This window comes from Dipodomys merriami, unplaced genomic scaffold, assembly GCF_024711535.1.
Source record: "Dipodomys merriami isolate MVZ:Mamm:240054 unplaced genomic scaffold, mDipMer1.0.p SCAF_5, whole genome shotgun sequence".
NCBI classification, from domain to species: Eukaryota; Metazoa; Chordata; class Mammalia; order Rodentia; family Heteromyidae; genus Dipodomys; species Dipodomys merriami.
This window is the reverse complement of record NW_027206068.1, coordinates 33903455-33928158: the sequence shown is the minus strand read 5'-3', so window position 1 is coordinate 33928158 and position 24704 is coordinate 33903455. Positions and strand designations below refer to the sequence as shown.

General features: G+C 35.4%; 1 protein-coding gene across 5 annotated transcripts in view; it reads left to right on the top strand.

The window, feature by feature from the left end:
- Nucleotides 1-24704, top strand: part of Pclo (piccolo presynaptic cytomatrix protein) — a 295748-nt gene that overhangs the window by 102482 nt on the left and 168562 nt on the right. For all 5 annotated transcript variants that reach the window (XM_069996365.1, XM_069996364.1, XM_069996366.1 and 2 more), the window contains exon 4: nt 23767-24492. In XM_069996365.1, the coding sequence (XP_069852466.1) occupies nt 23767-24492 (726 nt within the window). The remainder of the gene's footprint in view (nt 1-23766; nt 24493-24704) is intronic.

The following is a 24704-nucleotide window of genomic DNA, read 5'->3' as shown; positions in this document are numbered from 1 at the left end:
TATATTTGTTCTTATTTCCTTAACATAGTACACAGCATTTTGTTGACATTACAGGTATTTTTCTAAAATAATCTTCAGTATTTTATGATAAAGGTGATAACATGTTCATTTAAATTAGAATCAATTCTTCAACAAATTTGAAAAGAATGATTGATAAAATCTCCTGTAAAATTGAATGATAAATATGTATTTCACTTAATTTTGTCCCTTGGATTTTTTCAGTAGACTTACCAAAAGATATTAAAGATGTTTACATGTTGAACAAAATGTTAATGCATATGAAGTTTTTACTATATCCCAGATATAAACTAAGTATTTTGCATTTGTAAATTTTTTACCTTAAAGATAATAAGATTAATTGATATTGCTGTTATTAAGATGAAAAAATTAAAGAGCACAAGAATAATACATACCTGATCAAAAACTGAACAACTAGGAGGCGGCCACCTGGTTCCATCTTTGCAAACTTTTGGAAAGTACATTATAGTCCCTCTTCCTTGGTTTTATATCCACTGCAAGCAATTCCTCTGTACTCCCTAACAGCCAAACTTCACAGAAGAGCTATTTATATTTTATATTTTACTTCTTCACAAACCACCAACCACTTCGTGACACACTCTAGTCCAACACTTTCTGAAACCAGTTTGCCAAAACTGTTGGCTCTTGCTAAATTCCCTAATGTATTTCAATCCGGCAGACATGGTGAGTATTCAGTTCATTTGCAATGTCAGCCCACTTAGGTGAAGAAAGGATGATTCCTTCATGCTGTTCATGTTTCCCATGGTACAGTTCCCTTTCTGTGGCCCACCTTTGCCTTGCTCACTGTTCTCACTTTAATGTTAGGCTGTTAGCTTCAGCCTAGCTTCAGGGTTTGGCCATACCCATTCATGTCTTCTCACTCTTCGTTCCCAAGGAGTCTATTATCATTTGGATCAAAAGTGCTCTTCAAAAACTCAGTTGTTAAAGAACATTCTGGATTGTGGGTCCTAGTAGAAAGAGATTAGGGCATTAAGGACATTCTTTTGAAGGTGATGTGGGAACATGACCCCCTATGCCACCTTTCTCCTTTTCTGGCCACCCCAAGGTGATCAACCTTGCTCCACCATACACCAGAACGTGACCTGCCACAAAATCCTTCTTTACCACAAGTGCAAACCACAGAACTATACTAGCATTAACTGAAACTGTGAGTAAATAAATCTTTTAAGTTGTTCATCTTGGGTATTTGTGTCACATGTAAAGAAAGCTAACTATTCGAGTCTATCAATTCCAATAATCTAAAATTATAGTCTTAATAGTCCTAAAATTGCATCTCTAACTCACCTCTCTTATTTGAGCAATAATATCTAATTACCTAAATTTAATCATCTTAAGGGTTGCCTTTAAAATGTTGTCTTTAAAATACCTTTCCCAGGTTTGGTTCCTCAGTACCTCATAAACAAAAACAAAAATTCAGAAACAAAAAAACAAAAATAAATTGCCTTTTTCTGTTTTATTAAATGACCCAGAACTCCACCCAGAAATGAGTTAGTACTTAGGAAATACCTTTATACTTTCTTCTTTTTCATTACAGCCAAACTTAAGTTTCTACTGGAAATACTTTCTATCTCAATTTTTTTGGTCAGTCATAGGGCTTGAACTCTGGGTCTGGGCGCTGTCCCTCAGTGCTTCAGCTCAAGGCTAGCGCTCTACCACTTGAGCCACAGCGCCACTTTTGGTTTTCTGGTGGTTTATTGGAGATACCAGTCTCACAGACTTTCCTGCCCTGGCTGTCTTTGAACCTTGATCCTCAGATCTCAGCCTCCTTAGTAGCTAAGACTTTGGTGTGAGCCACGGACATCCGGCTTTTCAGTCCATTCTTATCTATTTTCCACATAAATTGATACTTTTAAAATAAATATCTGATCAATATATTCATTGACTAAACATTCTTTGGTAGTATTTTAAATGCTTTTGACATTACATTTAAAACTCATGTGGTTTCCAAAACCCAATGTGCAGGGCCTCAATCCCTTACATGTATCATTTATATCCACAAACCCTAGTCTTACCGGTTAGCCTTCTCCCTCTATTACTTGGTTCTTTGCTTAGGTGTCTTAGCCTTAGGGAAAACTTTCCCTTCTGGAAAATGTAAGTTAAATATTATTTCTCAAAACACAGGGAAATTCCTCTTCCTACTACTATGTACAATTTTAGTTATGAATCCTGTCATTATTTGTCTACTGTTTACCTCTTTTGTCATATTATTAGCCACCTAAGTGTGGAAACTGTCCATTCATTCACTGTTACATCCCTTAGAAAGTTAATCAGACAATACTATTGGATGATTTAAAATAGCTCAAAAATAATTTGCTATACTTTGAAACTTTTATATTTATATTATGTCTGATTTAGAGTGCAAGGTTATTTTTGTAACTTACTTTATTCAGTTAGACAAAATACCTCTCATTCCAAATTGCAGTATTTAAACTTTTTTCAATATTTGAGATTTTTCTCACTTTCATATCTATTTCCCAAGCTAGTTATTTATTGCATCAGTTAATTTCTTCTTAATTATTTATGTTTTTCCTACTTGATATTTTTATTGCAACAAAATATTATTTGCTGTTGTTGGTTTTCTTTTGCTGTCTAGAGATCAAACCCAAAGTCTTATCATGATAGGCAAGAGCTCTTCCAGTAAACTACCTCTTCTTTTATTAGCATCCTTAAGTAGTTTTTGAAATCTTATGTTTACTACTTTAGTTAAATATTTTTGCTATTTTCCTTATAACACAAGAGAGTTAAAATTGCTAAGTAATTTAACCCAAATCATCGTTCTAGTAAATGGCAGAACAAGAGCTTAAACTCAGGGCTGTGCTAAAGACTCTGAAGCCCTCCTCCCTTGTTAATCTGGTCTTATTATATAACAAAACAAATATCTTAGTTCTTTGTCTTCTCATCACAGAGAAAAAGCCTGTAAATAAGAACATCTATGTACTAAACAAGGAAGGATTTTTTTTTGCTTTTATGAACATTCTATAGAAATCTCTTAAATTTATTCTGTTTTTGTGCATAAATTTTGTTTTGAGTATGGTAGACAAAAGTTTTATCCAATGTAATAAATCTGTATAGAAATGTTAAGTCATGTAGAGTACATTAGATTATAAAAGTACAGTGTATTGAAGAGAGAAAAATCTACATATCTTTATTTTGCAGTAAAGTTTCGCCTTAGATGGAAAGATAAAATATGGTGATCTACGACAGCAAATGTCTTAGAGTATATTGTAGAGCTAATATTGAGAACATATCTTGATTACTAAAAAATTGTTACCTCTAGATAAATTTAATCATTGAAGTACCCTTTCCAAAATACATTTGATATACAAGCATTGATTTTCAGATGATTCTTATCCTATTTAAGAAAAATTTTGCTATTATTAATACAACCATTCCTTGCTGGCTGTACTTATTTAAAAACATAGCAACAATACAAATGTCAGCCTCTGTCTGAATTCACTAAAAGAAATGCATTTGTTTCATGGAAATGTTATAAAGCATTTAGCTTTATCAGTCCCTGTGATGACTTCAGCATGTTAGGTAGATAGAATCTTCTATTATTAAAATACACTGTAATTGATTCTTTGAACAACATTGGCTATTAGTTCATCTTGAGCAACGACTTGAGGAAATCAGTGGGGTTGGGAGAGATGAGTAAGAAAGATGAAAGTAATGACATTGATTAAGATGTATTATACTCATAAACTGACATGTTGAATTGAAACTCTTTTGTATAACTACTTAAAGATAATAAAAATGGCTGTTTAATTTGATATTAGTTCTGGAGCTGCAGTAGGAACAGAAGGAAAGACATTTGTCTTCCCCCCTCTGCAAATGCAAGCCGCTATGATCATGATCCTGGAGTGAAACAAGGGGACTGAGCCATATCGTTCTTCGAATCTATATGTGGAATGAAGGCTACAGACCGCCTATATTGAGTACTGATGGTGTGGTATTAGCTAGTCATTTTACCTGTGTTATTCACTCAGGTAGACTAGTATTCAGAAGGTATAATTATCATTCTGGTTATGAAAAGGAAACATTACAGTGACTTTTAGATGAAAGAACCAAGGAATCATCCTTCAAATATGCTTTATGATATAAGCAAAATTAGAGGCCTGAGTGCTTTAATCTCTTGGGCCCATTAGTAGGTTTGCACATAAAATAAAATTTTCCTAAGTGTGCAGGATAATGCCATAAATAGCTTAAACTATCTATAAGGATAAGAAACTTGAAGTGATAGCTCTATAAAACTAATTTAAGCAAGTGTTTTCACCAAAAATGTTTTATATATGTGTGTCATTAAAGTCTTCTTCCATAACTGAGAATAACCATGTTATCTTGATTTTTGAGCTTGTCTTGTCTCACTCAATATGATGTCCTCCAATTCCATCCATTTTACATGCATTGTGTGTGTGTGTGTGTGTGTGTGTGTGTGTGTGTGTGTGTGTGTGTGTATGAGAGAGAGAGAGAGAGAGAGAGAGAAAGAAAGAGAGAGAGAGAGGGAGAGAGAGAGAGAGAGAGAGAGAGAGAGAGAGAGAGAGAGAGAGAGAGAGAGAGAACTAGGGTAGTCGTTTTCTTTTATTTAGTATACCATGAGATTAACATAATTATATCAGTGCTTAATGATGGTTCTCATAAAATAGAATAGTATTTAGATATCTCTGGGGAGACAGTATATTTAATTAGCTATAATATTGACAACACAGCTAGTATAGATAATAGAGTAATACTAAATAAAACATGAATACACGATTGAGGATAAAGTCTTTATTTCTATAATTTATGCATTACAACAGGGTAATCTAATGTACAAATGATAAGCTCTATTCAGCTACTTATTTGTCAGTAACAGGATTAAAGTTGTGTCATGATTCTTTAAAAAATATTTTTTTATTTTCTTTACATAATTACATATAAGAGTTGCCATTCAACAAAGCTGTTCGTTAACACAATGCATTGGGATTAGTGTCACTCCTTTCATCATTCTTCCTCCTCCCTCAGTTCCATTTTTGTAGAATATGCATTGAATTTATGACTGCATTCTTTCCTCATTCTTCTCTTCTGTAATTGAGTGGGTGAATCTAAATATGATTCAACATTATTGTAGAGTTCTTATGTTTTTTCTTCTTCATCCTTTTGAATGTAGTAGTTACAGCTTTATTCCTGAATTACGCAAGCATATGAAAAAAATTGAGACATTGACTGGATTTTCTGAATGTATTATATTGATAATCATGGCATTTAAAACTACATGAAAATAATATACTTGCCTCAAGATTTGTTTAATACTTTTTTCTTGGAAAGGTAACATCTGAGAATAGAACTCTTTCCTAACTACAGTAGACTTTATTCATAATACAAAATTGGATAAAGTTTATGTGAGATCAGATAGAGAATGGTACTGTTATCTCCAATTTTTAAGGACCTGGCTCCAGGGCAGGATGATTTTTAAGTAAATGATCTATTCTTACAAAGAGACTTTTTTAATAAGTTAAAAATCTCTTGACATTTTCTTTATGTTCTTGACATTTTTTACCTTTCCTATTTGGTCAATAATATTCTCAATACTGAGTAAAATATGCAGCTTTGGAGTCATGATAATTACTGACATCATGCATTGAATTTTAATTGAATATTTATTTAATACACATTATGAATCTGTATCAGACACCTCAGAAAGCAACAGAAAGAAAAACAGTCTTGCCTGTTCAGCATATGCCTTCTTAAACTAATCAGCGTTCACAAGATGATTCCAGTATATCCACCCTCACCTCAGTTTGGCTCAATTTTAAAACATATGGCCTTCCATAACTGGCTTCATGGAAATAACTGCACTCACTCCTGGTGCTTGTCACAGTCTAATTCTGCAGCAGACTGGGGTCAGGTTATTCTAAAGATTGGCCAAAACTATCATGACAGTTAGCTTGAAAAGTGCTCCGTCCATTCATTCTTTTGATCCTCTTCATTGTTGTCTGGGACTGAAATAGAACATGCAAAAGCCTGAATCTTATCATTTGCCTGTTCACCTCAATGCCAATGTAATTGCCTTTCATGAAGAAAATTTTGGCTCTGAAACACATTTTTGTGCATTGTTCATACTGGCACCTTTCTCTCAGCCTATTTCTAAACTCATACGACTTAGTCCAGTTTTAGGAGTTATTGCAAATAAAATGAAACTAATAGATGTAATATTCCTTCAGTTTTACCAACAGAAAGTACATTAGTTTTTGTCTCACACTAGATTTTGCAAAGAACTCTTAGAGTATATGTACTTAGTTGCACATTTAGTAGAAAGGGTAATCCCCAAATCAAAATAAAATTAATTGGCTCATTTGGAATAACACCTATTTGAATAAAGTCCCCAGCATAACCTCAAAGGGGTGAGAAGCAAGCACAGAATTTATCTAAAGACATGTTTCCCATAGATGATGAAATTAATGGATTATTTTATACCACATGGAGAAAAATAAACTTTAATATGGCTAAGTGGAAAACAAATCTTGGCAGCATGCTATGAAGAACAAAAACAATAAAGCAAACAAGTTTAAGATCATATAATGGGATGGGGCCTGTCCTATGCTGATAGAGGAACTTTTGTTCCTTAAGGCTGTTAAGATTAAGAGCAAAGTATCTGGAGTTAAGCCCATGATCTCTGCACTTAGGCCCTGACCACAAATGAGAACTTTATTTTTTGCTCCTTTCTGAGTATCAGGAAGGCTGTACTTGGGATAAAAACCTACACTTTGCACATGATAATAGGCAAGGCAAACATTTTCCAACAGAACCACATGCACTTCTGTTTTTCATTTTTGAACCCATCCTAGGCTACATATTCAGGGCCTAGATTTTACATTTGAGGCTGGCACTCTATCACTTGAGCTACAGCTCCACTTCCAGGTTTTGCTGGATATTTAAAAATAAAGAGTTTCATGGACTTTCCTGCCCAGGCTGGTTTCAAACCAAATTTCATTGATCTCAGCCTCCTGAATACCTAGGATTACAGATGTGAGCCATTAAGGCTCTAATGACCTCAGGGTCGAGAAAATCCATGGAAGCATGGGCCCTGTCCTGGGACCAAGAGCAGCCCCAACCGAGTTTATGAAAGTCAGAACCACCCACAGGTGGTGGTTTACATAAGCTCATAGAGGAGTGGGGGCTGGGATATTCTTCAGCTGTGGTAAGGACCAGGCAGACAGCATTCTGGAGGCCAGAGATCAGGATTAGAATTGAGGGTTTTTAAGGAATGAAAATAAACTGGGTTATTGCAGCGCCTGCTCCTCTTCCTTTTGAACTATGTCTCCTCTCCTTGACACAATTACACTATATAGTCTATATTTGACATAAATTAAGGAACACAGAGGATTTTCACATTACTGTCAGAAAATTAAAGTCTACCTTAAAATACCTTGAGATACTTTTAGTAAGAGGTTATAGTTAAGTGATTTAAACAGATATGTTTCATCAAATCTTAATGTTTGAGGAAAAACAGCATTAAATTACATAACCCTTGTAAACAGAATGATTTTTGCACATCTCAAAAGCAACCTTTGAAATGGCCTAATGCAGTGTCAGTAGTGAGATTAATTTCTTCACAAAATGAAGTTTTATATATTTATAACGATCTATCATCATGTGTCATGATTGGAGATATTGAGAGATTATTAAAGCAAAACAACTTAACAGGAGATTACCAAATGAAACTAAATACACCTTAATCTCAAGGTGTCGGACTTTCTGAATCTAATTTATTTTCTTGCTAGCTGTCAAAATTTACTTATGTTTTGAAGTTGGCCTACTCTGTCTAAGATGATAACATCTTCAAAGCTTTTTAGAATTGATGTATTGAGATTATCTCGACTGTTAATGCAGAAACTTAAAGAACACATTCCTCAAGTGCAATCACCCTTCTAAAATAAGCAGTATGTCCTTAGAAGTACTGTTTCCTATATTTTGTTCTTTTGCTCAAGACCTCATCTACACTTTCTAACATGATGGTTTATACATTTCATAAATCTTAGTTCTGACTTTAACATAAACTTTAGTCATAAACTATGTCTATATATAAATATAAATAACCATTTGTGCTCATTATTTTATAGCTAGTTGCATTAAAATATAGTTGTATCTAGACTTTTATTTTATAACAAGTCCATATTGCTATTTTAGCAAATCCTGACATAGATGAAAATTTATATTTCCAAATGTATAATTCTTTAAAAATGTAATAGAATGTGAGTTAAGCATTAGAATTAACTAAACTTGACAGAGGAAATGTCGCATGAAATATATATATAATATGTGTCAAAAAGGCCAGAAGAAATATATTGACACATCTTTTTTAAGAAACCTTAGTTTCTTAAATATTTTTACTTCAAATTGATACATAAAAACACATCAAGGAGAGATGTACATATCCAAAATATACTTAGAGCTCAAAAAATTAAATCTCCCAAAAACAAAGGTTCAAAGAAATAACCCAATTTAATAGACTAATGACTTAAAAGAGTTACTTCTCAGAAGAAGAAGTAAAAATGGCTAATAAACACATGAAGAAATGTTCAAACTCTTTGGCCATAAAGGAAATGCAAATCAAAACAATACTGAAATTCCACCTCACTCCAATTATAATGGCCAATATGAAGAAAACTAACAATAAAATACTGCTGTTGAAGTGGCCAAAAAAAGTCTGTTACACTGTTGGTGGAAATGTATACTTATTTAAGTACTCTGGAAAGCAGTATAGAGGTTCCTCAAACATCTAAACATATTGCTACACAATGACCTGGCAATTTCACTCCTGAACATTTATCCAGTAGAGAACAAACAAGGCGATACTGAAACTACCAGCACAACTGTGTTCATTGTACCATTATTTACCACAACCAAAATATGAAATCAGCCCAGATGTCCCCCAATGGACACATGGGTCAAGAAAATGTGGTATATATACACAATAGATTTCTACTTATCCATCGGAAAGAATGATATTGTACCATTTGTAAGTAAATGGAAAGACTTGGAAAAAATTATTTTAGGTGAAGTAAGCCAGACCCAAACTAACATAGGTTACTTGGTTTTCTTCATTTGGGGTAGCTAGAATATACCTATAATTCTACAAATAAACACACTGGGTGGTAATCAAGAGGTTACAAATGAAGGGCACAAATAGTGTAATTCTTAAAAAAAATGCTAGGTCAAAGCCCAACAATATAAGTACCAGGAGATGGATACTTGCAAGAAGAGAAAGTGGGGCTAAGAGGAGAGGGGTAGAAGAATGAAGGGAGGGTTGGGGAGAATGCAGGCAAGAATTCATTGTATATACCACAGTATTGAGAAATATTAGGGAAGGGTAGGTTGAAGGAGGGTGAATATATTGAAGTGATGGCACATATCAATATGCATTGTTCATATAAACTGCTTTGTTAAATGGCCAAAAAGCAGCACATAAAGAAGAGGTGGATTGGGAGGGGTGGATGAGAATGTTGAATGGGGAAACATTGATCAGGATGAACTGTATGCATAAACTGCTTTGATGAATGGCACTTGCTTTGTACAACTATTTAAAGATAATAAAAATATTTTAAAATATGAGAAAATAACAAAAACATTAAGTAAGATTCACCTGATATATACATTGCATAATGTTTAAATTAGGCTAAATATATCTGCAAAAGAAGCAAAGGTTGATATTGATACAAGTATTAATTGTTATAACCTTTCCTTTTAAACTCTTTTTGCTGTACTCCATATGTTTTTGTTTGCTGTTTTGTTAGTCACCTTTCTATCATTGGAACAAATACCTGAGATAACCAACTTAGAAAAAGGGACATTTGTTGTTCATTTCCTTGGTGTTGCAGTTTCAGAAATTTCTATTGGCAATCCACTGGCCCTGGTCCATGGCCTGGGATGCATTACTGTCCAAGGTTGGGAGATGGGTGGAAGAGACAAGCCCTTGTCTGTCAAGACTGTTGCTAAGGAGGCTAATGCTTGAGTCTCAAGGTGACAGGGACCTTCACAGTCTTGGGTGGAGATTGTGCTTCTACATAATTGAAGACTGGCAGTGATTCCATCTGAAACTCAAATCTGTTGCATCAGTGTATGATGGTGCTTGGGGCAGCCAAGAGTTTATATTTGCAAAGTTTAGATATTTATAAAAGGGACTTTAGTCTCACCCACCAAAGCAGACCCAGCACTGAATTTTTTAAGACAAAGTTATGAGATTGTTTTTGTGGCCTAACACTGTGTTTTACTGTACTCAGGCTGGTATTGGTTTCAAGCGTAAGTCCTAGACTTAATTCCCTCTACCTGTTCTAAGCATGAGGTATCCCTTTCTATAATATACTGCTTTAAATTGCATATATTACTGGGAATAGCAGTATGAGGGCATGAAGATGAATTGCGGGCCCCAACTATCTAATAGAATAGTTGTTATATACCAGATTAAAATATGAAAATGTTGTTTCATAATTCATCTGTTAGCTATGTGTTAGATAGTATTGTTTATAAATATGTGCCCTGTTGTTAAATAGACAGTCCATTCTAATAATTATTTAGTATACAATTAAAGCTGAATATCAAATTTGATTTTTGTTTCTTTTTTAAAACTTCATAAATTCCTAAACAAAAGTAGGGAATTTATTATAGGAAATGAAGGCAAATCCCTATTCATTGATACTTACACTCTTCTTTTCATGGACATTTTCCCTTTGATGATGATACATTCATTCCTTACCAAACTTTTCCTTCCCTCTAGCATCTCTTCTCACCACCACTAGCTCCAATGGGTCTTGATGTTAACATTTTCTAGAAAGCTTTCCATGACTCTCTGTTTACATTTCTCCTTTGTTGCATCTTCATTATGTTCCTTGACCATTTTTCTGGTAACTCTTGTTACAAAGGCTGTAAGAATCTTTCAGTGTTCTGTTTTCCTAATAAACTTGAAGCCATTGTACCAAACAACTATGACTTTAATCTCAGTTTACATAACCCAGTACATTATTAGAACAGAGGGAATGATAAATTAATTGCATAAATTATTCAATGTGATATTTCTGTAACTTCTTTGAGAAGAGATCTTTGTAGTAGTGTCTAGAGATGAAGTTAGGTAGATAGATAGTGTACAGAGCATTGTTCATTTTTAGTTGCAACTTAATTATTTTTTGTGTTTTGAAAGCTGAAAAGAAGCAAGATAGTAAAAGTTGGTAAAAATGCAGAGATTCATTCTACAGGAACCATTCCATTTCCTTAATATTCCCAAGGGGAGAAAATAAATGACTGTCACAAAGAAATTTTGACTTCAAAAATCTAATGATCTTTAAAAGCAGATTTCTACCATGAAACTTGAATTTAATCCAGTATTTCTTGTCATTTGTATATTTAGATCTCAGACTCATGGCATAAATAAAGAATAAATTGATACTTATCATGATTCATTTTAGGCATAGTTAAACTTTTACTCACATAGTTAAACTTTTAATAATTGTTTATAACCAGTTCTACAGGCTGATTGGGAAAAATAATTATTGCAGAGATGAAAGAAACAAAATAGGAAAGTTTAGAAGGAAAAGTATAATGAGAATACTCAGTTCTCCTGTTAAAAAGTCATTTTAATAAATTTTATGAAATGTGTTACTTAAGCAATTGCACTATTTAGTAATGTTGCCTGTTCATGTCCTTGAAATTCTCATCTTCACTGAAGTGTACTAAACACTATTTTTTTACTCACTTTTCCCATGATTCTGCTCAATATGCTTTTCTGGTTTATTCTTGTTAAAGGGAGCTCTCCTCCAAGAATCTTCCCTCTCTTCCTGTTTGAACATTGTCTCTGGGAAGTCCCACCTCTACCTTGGGCTTCAGTATGTTCCGTATTTAATCTGAATCTACAGCTATGTTTGGATCTCTGCATACTCCCAGTCTCTAGCTTTGGACACTGAACAGGATATCCTTTTTTAGTTTCTGTGCTTCCATTTTTTCTTCTGTGTAATGAGTACAATTATAGAAACTCCTCTGGGATTGCTGTGAGACTTCAGTAATATAAAGCATACCCAGAGGGGCCTTTCATTCACCATATCCCACCCGTCTTCTCCCTCCAGGACTTGTTACTCTCTATTTTTAAATATCCATATTCCTTGTAAATTAGGACACTTTTTTATTTTTGTAGTGATCATACTGTCATTCAATTTCTTCTGCTTCTGGCCAATTCATCTATACAATCTTGCAACCTCTACAGAGCAGTGTCCTTCCTTCAGGGTAAACTTGTTCTCATGAAATGGACATAGCCTAGGGAGGATGTTACATACTAAATGTATTAAAATGGGAACTCTGTTTTGTAGTTCTGTTTTTTTTTTCACCCAGTCCATTATACCAATTCAAAAGCACAGAAAATGGTGATTATTTTTAGGGAATCTTTATCATGTACCCTCCAAAATGACAAATGTAATTGTACTACTTTCTGACTCAAACAAAAAAAATATCTTCATTTGACTTGGCTGAGCATTCCTGGCCATGATGTTCCAGATGACTTCCTTCATGCAGCAATATTTCTCCTTTTCCAGGGACTTCTGAGCATCATATGCTTCTTGCCACACCTTGTGCTTTTTGGCCACATCTCTCCAGCAGTGGTCCTGTCAGCAATACAGGCAGGTGTGGAAATGAAACTCCATGGATTTATGACAAGACTCTCCTTCCTCTCTGCTTCTCCAATTCTCCCTTGATTTATTCAGTATCTCCTCTATTCACTTTCCACAAAGCACTGATTAGATCAGTCTCTCATAGTGTTTATTTTAAAGCTATTCTTTATATCCCTCATGTATTTATATATGATATGGATGTTTACTAAAAAAGTCAAGAAAGTACCTCATTACCTGTAAAAGCTCATATAATATTTGTTCTCCTCTGTTTCTTATGTGGATAATGCATACATTGATCATCTCTTTCTAGCATGTTAATTTTTAAAAAAAAATTTTAATAATAAAGTAACATTTGCCGATGAAGTACAATGTAATGTTTTGATGCATGTATTCATTGTGGAATTATCAAATCATTCTTACAAGCATGCCTATTACCCTCATAACACAAAGTTTTTGCATGAGTGAAATATTTCACCATTGTTAAAAGTAAAAACTTAAATCAGATGGTTGGTTTATACATTCCATGCAGATAGGAGCAGATCCAGTTTTTATTTAATTGCAGTAGAGTTTCTTTACCATATAACTTAAGATCTCAAGTAGTCTGGTCAGAAATACTCATCCCATATATCATTGTGCTGCATAATAATGTAAAATGTAGTAACCTCTTAAATGAATAAATAGTTGATTTAGCCTGGTAGTATTAAGACTTTATCTAAGAAGGGAGGTATGCAATTTGCTGAAGGGATTTGACCCTACAAAAAATTTACAAGTCTAAGTAAGTAATTGCTGAAAGTCTACTGTGATTTGAAGTCTGAAAGATAGACAAAAGAGAGAAGATACATTTAACATAAGGGCCAGTAAAGACAAGCTAGAACCCCTGAAACTTTTCATGTTCTCTCTCTTATTGTCTACAAGCTAAAAGTTGATAATGCTGAAGGAAAGTCCAGAGGAAGGTAGAATAGCTCCATTCCTATCTATTACGCCATACCAGACAATGGAATAAAATCATATGTGATCTTACAGCACCTGGTAACTCTGTTTAGACTTTCTGACCATACAAAGCCAGCGTGATAAAGGCTTTGCTTCTCCCTGCAGAGTTCCACACAAAATGCCTATGATGACACTTAGGAAGGCCATTCCAGGAGATAGTTCAATCTAGATAAGTTCATACCTTGCAAAGTCAACATTCTGCTTCTTCTTTTGGGCTTGGCTGAGTTGTACTACATTTTAGGACCACTTAACACTTAACAACACTCAACCATTCTCTCTAACTACTTTGCTTCATTCTTCAGGTTCTGCTTCTTTTTTTTGGGGGGGGGGGTCCGGTCGTGGGGCCTGAACTCTGGGCCTGGGCGCTGTCCCTCAGCTCTTCAGCTCAAGGCTAGCGTTCTACCACTTGAGCCACAGCTCCGCTTCTGGCTTTTTTTTCTTTTTGCTTATGTGATGCTGAGGAATCGAACCCAGGGCCTCAGGCATACAAGGCAAGCGCTCTACCACTGAGCCACCTTCCCAGCCCCAGGTTCTGCTTCTGTGACATGTATTTTCAGTACTCTACACACAGTGATACTTAACTTGAAGACAGGATGATTGGTATTTATCCTATAAAATCTTTTGCAAATTTAATCAACTGCAGTGTGCTTATGATCTATTTTCTAAATACATATGGGGTTGTGATCTTAAGAAACAAAATTCTTCCGTATTAACTTATCTTAGAATCTTTAAAATAGTGTTTTTAAAATGCATAACTCATTGTTTATAGTACAGAGTAAGATTTAAGAGATCTTTGGCTTTTATGTAATTATTCATACATGCAAAATTAGTACACAACTATTAGAATTTGAATAAATCAAAATACAGCTGAGTAAGAGATGATAGATAAAAAATTAATATATGTTATATGCTATATATTATTTATTATATGCATAATATATAATGGATATTATATATATATATTCAGACCCATACAGGTACATTTAGACTATATATATTCTTTTTTTATTTATTTATTGTGAGAATACCGTACAGAGGAGTTACAATTACATGGGCAAAATAACGAGTACATTTCTTACCAAGCATTGTTGCCTCCTCTTTGTTTCCCCTTCCCATCCCTTCTCATACTCTCCCCCTTCCCCCACCTGATCCTCCCCCCACACCCCACCAAAATTGTAAAGTTAGTTTTTTGACATAACGACTTGTACATCTCATTGTTGCAATGTGCCCACCTGTATCCCTAGTTAAACGATTTGTTTTTTCCCTTCCCCTCCACAAATTATACCGACATCAAATACAATGAAAGCATGGGTTATACCGCGGGGAGGGACATACAAAGCAACATAAAAATCATCTTGTAAATATGTTAGAAACAATTGCTTGAAATTAAAAAAAATTTGAATACTTATCTTGGAGTTCATTCCCCTAACATCAACTTATCTGATCTTTTCTGCTTGACTCAGACATATACTAGTTATTTCAAATAAGAGAAACCATGGGACCTATGTTTCTTTGGGCCTGGCTTACTTCACTTAATGTAATTTTTTCCAAGTCTTTCCATTTCCTAACAAATGGGGCACTGTCATTATTTCTGATGGAGGCATAGAATTCTATTGTGTATATATACCACATTTTCTTGATCCATTCATCTACTGAGGGGCATCTGGGTTGTTTCCATATCTTAGCTATGGTAAATAATGCTGCAATAAACATAGTTGTGCTGGTAGCTTTAATGAGGTCTGAGACTGGGAAGGTGGCTCAGTGGTAGAGTGCTTGCCTTGCATGCATGAGACCCTGGATTCGATTCCTCAGCACCACATAAGGAGAAAAAGCCGAAGTGGCGCTGTGGCCAAGTGGTAGAGCGCTAGCTGAAGAGCTGAGGGGCAGTGTCCCCATGAGGGGCAGGCCCCATGACTGACTCCCCCCGCCCAAAAAAAAAAGAAGTCAAGGAAGTGGTGCTGTGGCTCAAGTGGTAGAGTGCTTACCTTGAGCTGAAGCGCTGAGGGACAGCGCCCAAACCCCAAGTTCAAGCCCCACAACCTACAAAAAAAAAAAAAAAAAAAGACTATGTATTCTGAACTCGTGTCTTCATAAGTTTCACAAGTTGCAATCCCAAATCCATTGTAATGGGTAATAGCAGTTGGGCTTGGTGGACAGTGTATAGTTTGTGACGCCGTCCTTTTAATGCAAGTGATATCCTAGGAGAGACATTCTGAGTGGGCTTGTTTGACTTTTCTAGCACTTGGGAACAATGTATCAGGCACCAGTGACTCTTCAACAGATACTGTACCTTAGATCTTGGACTTGTTTGCTCCTAGGATTATAAGAAATAAATTTTGAATAGGCTACCAGGTTTATTTCAGTTTGTCATGAACCCAGAGTTAACTGAAGAACACGTGTATTTTTGGAGAAGCTTAAACCCATAGTTTTCTTCAACTAGTTGTGTAAAAAAGTCTCATTGTAATAATTTACACGTTTTTAAATTAATTCAAGCCTATATTTGTTTCATTACATATTGTAATATACATGAGTTTAGTTGACATATGGCTTGTTTCTTAAGGTACATTAGCTAGAAATCTAAACTTTATATATATAGACAGAGAGAGAGAGAAAGAGAGAGAGAGAGGAAGGGAGGGAGGGAAGGAGGGAGAGACGGAGACAGAGACAGAGACAGAAACAGAGACAGAGACAGAAGCAGCAACTTCATTTGGGTATATGAGATCCTCGGGGAGGGTCTTACAGAAACATATTTGCACGTGAAAGAAGACTTGAGTAGAGTCTTGACCACTAATCAACCTAGATTTAGAATAACACCAGTAGAATTTTCTAACATTCGGTTAGGTGCATTATCAGACCTATGTAATTCCTCCATCATTTAATATTAAAAGTAACTGTGCGTTTTTTTTCTTAAATTTATTTACATACTTACGTTGTAATATAGTTTATATAACTATTCCTTACCACATATTGATTGCATTGGGGCTTCATTGTGACATATCCATATATATTAGATTATAAATAGATATGTCACTGTCCCTCATCTCCTCTTCCTCATTCTTAAAAAATAATTTCAAGGGGCTGGAAAGGTGGCTCAGTGATAGAGTGCTTGCCTTGCATTCATGAGGCCCTGACTTCGATTCCTCAGCACCACATAATCAGAAAAAAAAAAAAGCTGGAAGTGGCACTGTGGCTCAAGTGGTAGAGCGCTAGCCTTGAGCTGAAGAGCTGAGGGACAGCGCCCAGGCCCAGAGTTCAGGCCCCATGACCAGACCCCAAAAAAAAAATTTCAACAAGTTGAAAATATTCACCTTCCTTTACTCTCTCAATTCACTCTTCCCACTCCCTGTAGTACCCATCCCACACACAACCTAGTCTTGCAGTTTCAGTCATGATCTATCTCATATATATGTATATAAATATGAATATCTTCTAGGATGATATTCTATATATGAGAGGAAAAACATGCATCCTTTGCCTCTCTGAGTATGACTTGCTTTGTTTAACACAGTGATGTCAACTGTCAATGAATAAAAGATTATTTCTAACCAGATTATTATTTTAATTAGTTTCATCCTTAAATAACATTCTAAGTGATAAATCAAAAGACAAATACTCATTTTTATTGTTGACTTATGGGCTATATAGTATGCAGGGAGCTCAATTGGTCTAGTTAAAAGTGGTCCCTAGATGACTTGTCTTTCCTTTAAAGACATAGTCCGCTAAAATTTTTCCCAATCAGTCCAGTTGTTCTTTAATGAACCTCCATGTTAAATACTATTGACAAGATTTCCCAGGTACAAATATCAATGCTCATATGTTTTGGGGATATTTTAACTCTAAAGGCAAGCCTTCAACCTGCTGCAGGTCTTATTATCATGCCCAGAAAAGATCCTTAGTGAAGTAAATAGGCAGCCTTGAAGTTCTGAGATTTTGCTAAATAGTATTGTTGCTATAGTTACAGCTGAAATGTTATATAAAGAAAATTGCTTATTGATGGAAAAATGCTGAGTACACAGCAGCAGCCTCTCTTTTTTTTTTTTTTTGCCTTCATTTGCTACTCTCCTCTTAAAATTAATGGATTTTTTGAAGTATTGTTTTGTTTTGAGCAAGCTTTGATGACGAAGTTAAAATAAATGCATTCTATTCACATTCAATCATACTAGCAGATGATTGGGTATGTTTGAATGTGGTGTGATCAACATAGAGGTATTCTTTTACATATGATTCAGTTATCAGAATTTTTTCTACTTGAGGATGAAATTTTATGTTGTAGTTGCCAATGTATGAGTGATTATTTGAAATGAGATTGGGCTGCTGAGATTTTTTAGTTTAAGCTATTTCATGATAATATAAATTAAGCATAATCTTTATTATAATTTATGCCAGGAGGTGATATATATAATAGGGTTCTCAAAATAAAATACATTTGGCTTGATTTTATGCCCACAATTTTTAATATATATAATGATTTTGTATTTTATTTTTTTATGTTTTTATTGTAAAAATGATTACAGAGGGGTTGCAGTTACATAAGTCAGGTAATGAATACATTTCTAAAAAAAATGTACTCTACTTCTACCCCCACAAATTGTATAGTCCATTTTCGATAAAATTTCTAGTGTCCATTTGTGTGTGTGCATATCACATTTTCTTGAAACATCTGTCCACTGAGAGGCATGTTTAAGATCTACCCTTACAAAACATCATGCCAGAAATGGCTTGGTCTCTCCTACTGTGCGTTGCAAAACAGGATCTCACTATTTGTGGACTTTTTTTTCATACCACTTGTTTACTCATTTTAAGCAGTATTATACTTCTTCTATTTGAATGTAATTTTCCTGATGGGACAAACTTGGAACGTTCAGTTTCCAAAATATACATATACTGACTAAATATTAACAAACACTTCTCACAGATATGTGATTATGTTAACCTTATTTAACATGATCAAAACATCAGCTTCTTAGGCCAGGCACAGTGGTACATTTTTGTAATCCTAGAAGGGAGAAAATAGAGAAAAGAGTATGAATTTGGGAACAGCTTGGGTTTTATAGAAAGACCCTTTTAAAAAGGAAGAAAAAAAAGGAAAGAAAGAATGTCAGGTGGGAAGGCAAGGAAGAAAGGAGAGAGAAAAAGACAGAGTGATAGAGAAGAAAGGAAGGAAGGTGGAAGGAAGGAAGGAAGGAAGGAAGGAAGGAAGGAAGGAAGGAAGGAAGGAAGGAAGGAAGGAAGGAAGGAAGGAAGGAAGGAAGAAAGGAAAGAAGGAAGAGGGATGGACTTTTCTCATTAGGTTAAAAATGAGTAGCACTCATGCACTCAAGACAGTGGGATTGGCAGCATCATATTAAAGATACTGTAGAATAATGAAACTAAAAATCTTGGCTTTGAGCCAGGCACCAGTGGCTCATGACTGCAATCCTAGCTACTCAGGAGCTAAGATCTGAGGATCGAGGTTCAAAGCCAGCCTGGGCAGGAAAGTCTGTGAGACTCTTATCTCCAATAAACCACCAGAAACCCGGAAGTGGTGCTGTGACTGAAGTGGTAGAGTACTGGCCTTGAGCTGAAGAGCTGAGAGACGGCGCCCAGGCCCAAAATTCAAGCCCCATGACTGAAAAAAAAAAAAAAGGCGTTAAGTGACAGTGGATAGGAACTAAGCTAAATGTTTCTTTTAGATACTCACTGAGGACAGTTAGAAATCTTTTATTTCCTAAGTTTACACTGTTTCCTTCTGTTCACAGTGAAGTCCCTTCTAATGTGCTAACAAATATTACCTTAAATTCAGAGAAAGAATTTCTTTAAATGATATGCTAGAGTAGTCACATTATAATTTTTATCTTTCATTCTGAAATTTCAAATTATGTGATGATAATGAAGCAATCTCTGTGCCTGGTTTGCTCAACACATTTTATTTGTAATAAGGACTCTGTACCATTACTGAGTCATATGCTGTAGGTGACAAGGGGTAACAACTTTAAAAATTATAATTTTAGATAAAATTACAACACTTTTCTAATAGAAGACATGTCCCACTGGAATGAAACCTATATTCTTGTTGAGATGTTAACTGATTTGCATGGGGGACATGCTTTGATGGGAATGCTAAATCCACACCTGCATTTGGTTTTTAGAATGTGACAAAGCAGCCATTTGTATCTGTTTTTATAAAGTCACGCTCTGAATGAAAATATCTTAAGATGTGTCTCAAACAGTATTTTTTAAACCAAAGCACCAGATGAAGATCAATTTTCTGTAGGCATTATGGAAGAGACCTCTTTGGGACCTATTCAACACTGGGCTGATACTTTTAGCATTTGACAAGGGATCAACTCAGTTTCTTTCTTATGACATGTGGATAAACACATTTTAGACAATAACTACAACTCATCCCTGAGCAATGTACACAAGAATGAAGTTGATATTGATAATCATTTATACGGAAAACAAATGATCCCACAATAAATCTTAATGCTTTATAGTCAGCTTTCTACTGAACTTAAACAAATAATTGACTTCTATCTTTATAATTGTAGATTAGCAAATAAAGGTTATAATGGCTTATAGAGTGTAGAACAATAATAGATATTAAACAATATTTTTAATGCCTCTGAAAACATTGGAGACTTAAGATCTGAAACTTAGATAAGATCTCTGCCATTATTCAACAACAGTAAATTTTGTCTCTAAATAATTTAAGCCAAGAACTTGAAAAGAATGAGTCAATGTGAAAAGCAATTTGAATTTGAAATTCTCAGATGACAGTGCAACATGTGAATGCAGTATTATTTGTGGGTTTCTCACTCCCTGTATCTTTCAGAATGGCACTCATTAAATAATAATAGTTAGAAATAGTTACATGTACAGCCTTTATTTCTTAAAGTTGAATAGGTAGCATGAAGGGAAACACAGAACATTCATTAAGTGGGGAATATTTCTGCAATTCATGTAACAGCATCTGATCCCACAGTAGTCATGTGTTCTTATCAAAAAGTAGTGGTCCATATTTCACTTTCAAGCAAACCTATCAATTTAATAGTTTATCAGATAGGCAGGTCCTTTATACTCTCAGGGTCGGCTCAAATTGTTTTCCTGTAGTTCCAAAGAAACTGTATATGTAAGTACCAACTCAGTTTGGTTCAGAGATCCTTGGCTTCCTCGTTAGAGAACAAATTTAAGAAAGTATCTTAGCCAGAAAATCAGATCAATACTCATAGGAAAAATTTAAGTAGCAATGGGAATCATTAAATGGTTCTTGTATAATTGAATGAGAAAATATGATCAATATAAGAACAAATTTATTTTCTTAATTCAAAAGCAGACAGGGAATTACACACAGGTGATTTTTGTATGTTTTTTTATTGTAAAAATGCTGTACATATAGGTGACAATTACACGAACAAGGTAATGAGTACATTTCCTATTGAGCATTGTTGCCTCCTCCTTTGTTTTCCCCAACCATCCCTTCCCGTCTACCTCCACAACTACCCCTCTCCCCCTGCCAAAGTTGTAAATATTGTTTTCAATATAGTGATTTGTACATCTCATTGTTACAATGGGTCAACTTGTATCCTGGGCACCAACATCAAATACAGTGAAAACAGTGGTTATACCATGGGGGAGGAACATACAAAGCAACAAAAAAATTACATGGCACAATATAAATATGTTAGAAACAATAGTAAGAAAGAAAAAAGATATTTGTGTCCCTATCTTGGGGTTCATTTCACTTAACATCATCTTATATGGTCATATGTACATAGCTTTTGGCCTTTTCTGCTTGTCCTACACATGTACTAGTTATTGCAAATAAGGTAAACCATGGGACCTATGTTTCTTTGGGCCTGGCTTACTTCACTTAATATAATTTTTTCCAAGTTTTTCCATTTCCTAACAAAGGGGATAATGTCATTCTTTCTGATGGAGGTATAGATTTTTTTTCATTTTATTTATTTATTTATTTGTGAGCATACTGTACAGAGGGGTTACAATTACATGGGCAGGATAATGCATACATTTCTTATCAAGCATTGCAGCCTCCTCCTACCCTTCACAGGTATAGAATATATATATATATATATATATATATATATATATATATATATATATATATATATATATCACATTTTCTTGATCCATTCATTTACTGACTGGCATCTGGGATGGTTCCATATCTCTTAGCTATGGTAAATAAGTTGTGCTGGTAGCCTTAGTATGGGCTTGTTTGTGTGTTTGTGATTATATAGGTAAATGCATATGTGATTGCTGGGTTATTGGGGAGCTCTATGTGGAGTCTTTTGAGGTACCTCCATACTGCTTTCCAAAGTGTTTGAACAAGTTTACACTTCCAACAACAATGCAGTAGGGTTCCCTTCTGGCCACATCCCCTCCAGCATCTGTTGTTATTAGAGTCCTTGATTATCGCCATTCTAACTGGGGTGAGGTGGTATCTCAATGTTGTTTTGATTTGCATTTCTTTTATGGCTAGAGAAGTTGAGCATTTCTTCATGTTTCTATTAGCCATTCTTATTTCCTCTTCAGAGAAGTTTCTCTTTAAGTCTTTAGCCCACTTATTTATTGGGCAGTTGTTCCTTTGAGGATTTGTTGTTGGAGGATTTAATTTTTTGAGTTCCAAGTATATTTTAGATATGAGACCCTTGTCTGCTGTATGGCTAGTAAAGATCTTCTCCCAATCTGTGGGCTTTCTTTTGATCTTGCTAGCTATGTCCTTTGCCATGCAGAAGCTCTTCAGCTTCATGCAATCCCATTTGTCCAACCTTTCTTTGATTTGTTGTGTTTCTGGGTCTTTATTAAGAAAATTTCGGCCTGATACACAAATGATTTTAAAAACTGCTTCTATCTGTAAAGATATGCATGCATAGGTAGAACTATATTGGCCTATGCCAAGAAGATAAGCTAAATCTTTGATTAATTGAATATTTTTATGAAAATTTTGTGAAGTTTGGTATTATTGGAAATAATTATAATGCAAATACTAATTTTAAAGGCACAAAACTTAAAAATGTTTTTTCTCAGAGCTGGGAAGGTGGCTCAGTGGTTGAGCACTTGCCTTGCATGCATGAGGCCCTGGGTTCGATTCCTCAGCACCACATAAGCAAAAAAAAAGCCAGAAGTGGTGCTGTGGCTCAAGTGGTAGAGCGCTAGCCTTGAGCTGAAGAGCTAAGGGACAGCGCCCAGTTCAGGCCCCACAACTGGACCAAAAAAAAATTTTTTTTTTCTCAAGCCTATAAATTTCTCTACCAATATGAGTATTTCCCTGGGTTTGGCCCTAGCCTGCCTGCCTGCCTGCCTGCCTGCCTGCCTGCCTGCCTGCCTCCCTCCCTCCCTCCCTCCCTCCCTTCCTTCCTTCCTTCCTTCCTTTCCCTCCCCTCCCCTCCCCTCCCCTCCCCTCCCCTCCCCTCCCCTCCCCTCCCCTCCCCTCTCCTCCCCTCTCCTCTCCTCTCCTCTCCTCTCCTCTCCTCTCCTCTCCTCTCCTCTCCTCTCCTTTCCTTTCCTTTCCTTTCCTTTCCTTTCCTTTCCTTTCCTTTCCTTTCCTTTCCCTTCTCTTCCCTTCCCTTCCCTTCCTTCGTCTACCTACTTTTCTTCATTTTCTTCCTATTGCCTTTCTCCCTTCACATTTATTTCTATCTTTTTTCTTTCTTCCTTCTCTTCATTAGATTTATTTTATTGTTATTATTAAGTAGCTTCAAAAAGTTGTTACAATTTCATATGTCAGCTTATATGAACAACACTTCTTGACAATGTCCCCTCTTCCTTTGTTCTCTCCATTTCCCCCTCCCATTCCTACCCACAAATTATATAGTTCATTTTTGTACTTAACATACATTGAATACAATGACTGCATTTTCTTAGCCTTCCTCACTCCACTCCTGTGTTTCCCTTTGCCCCTCAAACATGTTTCCATTTCTACTTCATTAGATCTTAAAGTCTTTTCATAATCTTTAAAAATATTCATTCGCTGATTTAGAAAGCAATAACACTTCTTCATAGGAAAGAAACCAATTAAATATTGTTTAAATTTTCTCCTTGGAAAATAATCTGGAATAGATCTAATATAGTAGAGCTAATCAGTTCATTGCTATTCTATTTGCAGATTCAAGAATGGCTTTGTTTAAATTGCCAAACTCTGAGAGCAGTTTCTGGGCAGCTTGGAGACATGGGCAAAATGCCATCTGCCCCAGTGGGACCCAAGGCTTCCCCTGTGCCTGCCCCTGTAGAACCATTTGAGAAAGCAGCGATACCTGCCCAGGTTAAAGTCAAAAAGAAGGAACTGGAAATAAAAACTGAAGCTGAAAAATTAATTCCACAAAAAGAAACACCTTTAGTTGAAAAACCTTCCTCAAAAGTAACCACAGGTCAAAAAGAAGAGGAGAGAAAACTAGAGAAAGACAAAGTTTCAACCCTTCAAGAAAAGAAGCCACCCCCAGAAGAAGAAAAAACAATCTTAGAAGAAAAACAGTTTATTCTGGAAGAGCAGAAACCAGCTCCTGAAGAAAAGAAGCTACCTCTTGAGGAAAAGAAACCAGTTCCTAGAGACAGAACGGCACCCTCAGGAGTAAAAACAGTGCCCCTAGAAGAAGTAAAGCATGACGTACTTACAACTGAACCACAGATTTCTGAAGAAAAGCCTCAAAGTGGAGAGGTCCCAGTTGCAATACAAGAAGAGAAACAACCACACACCAAAGCAGACAAGTTACCAGCTGGTACACCTCCCAGTTTGCCTAAAGAAGAAGACAAGACAACCATAAAGATGAAAGAACAGCCGCAGGCAGTGGGCATTGCAAAATCTGATCAAGTGGAACCTGGGAAAGAAAAAACAGTAAGTTAAATGTTTTTACTATACAAACATGTCTCATGGATATAATGTACTAAATTTTACCTTGTCTCATGGATATAATGTACTAAATTTTACCTTTGTACATGAATTGCTCAAGAGCAATTAGAGAAGTGAAGACTTCCAGCAGGGTACAGTGGCTTACTGTAATCCTAGCTACTCAATTGATAGTCACTCTGGGCAGAATGTCAGAAAAT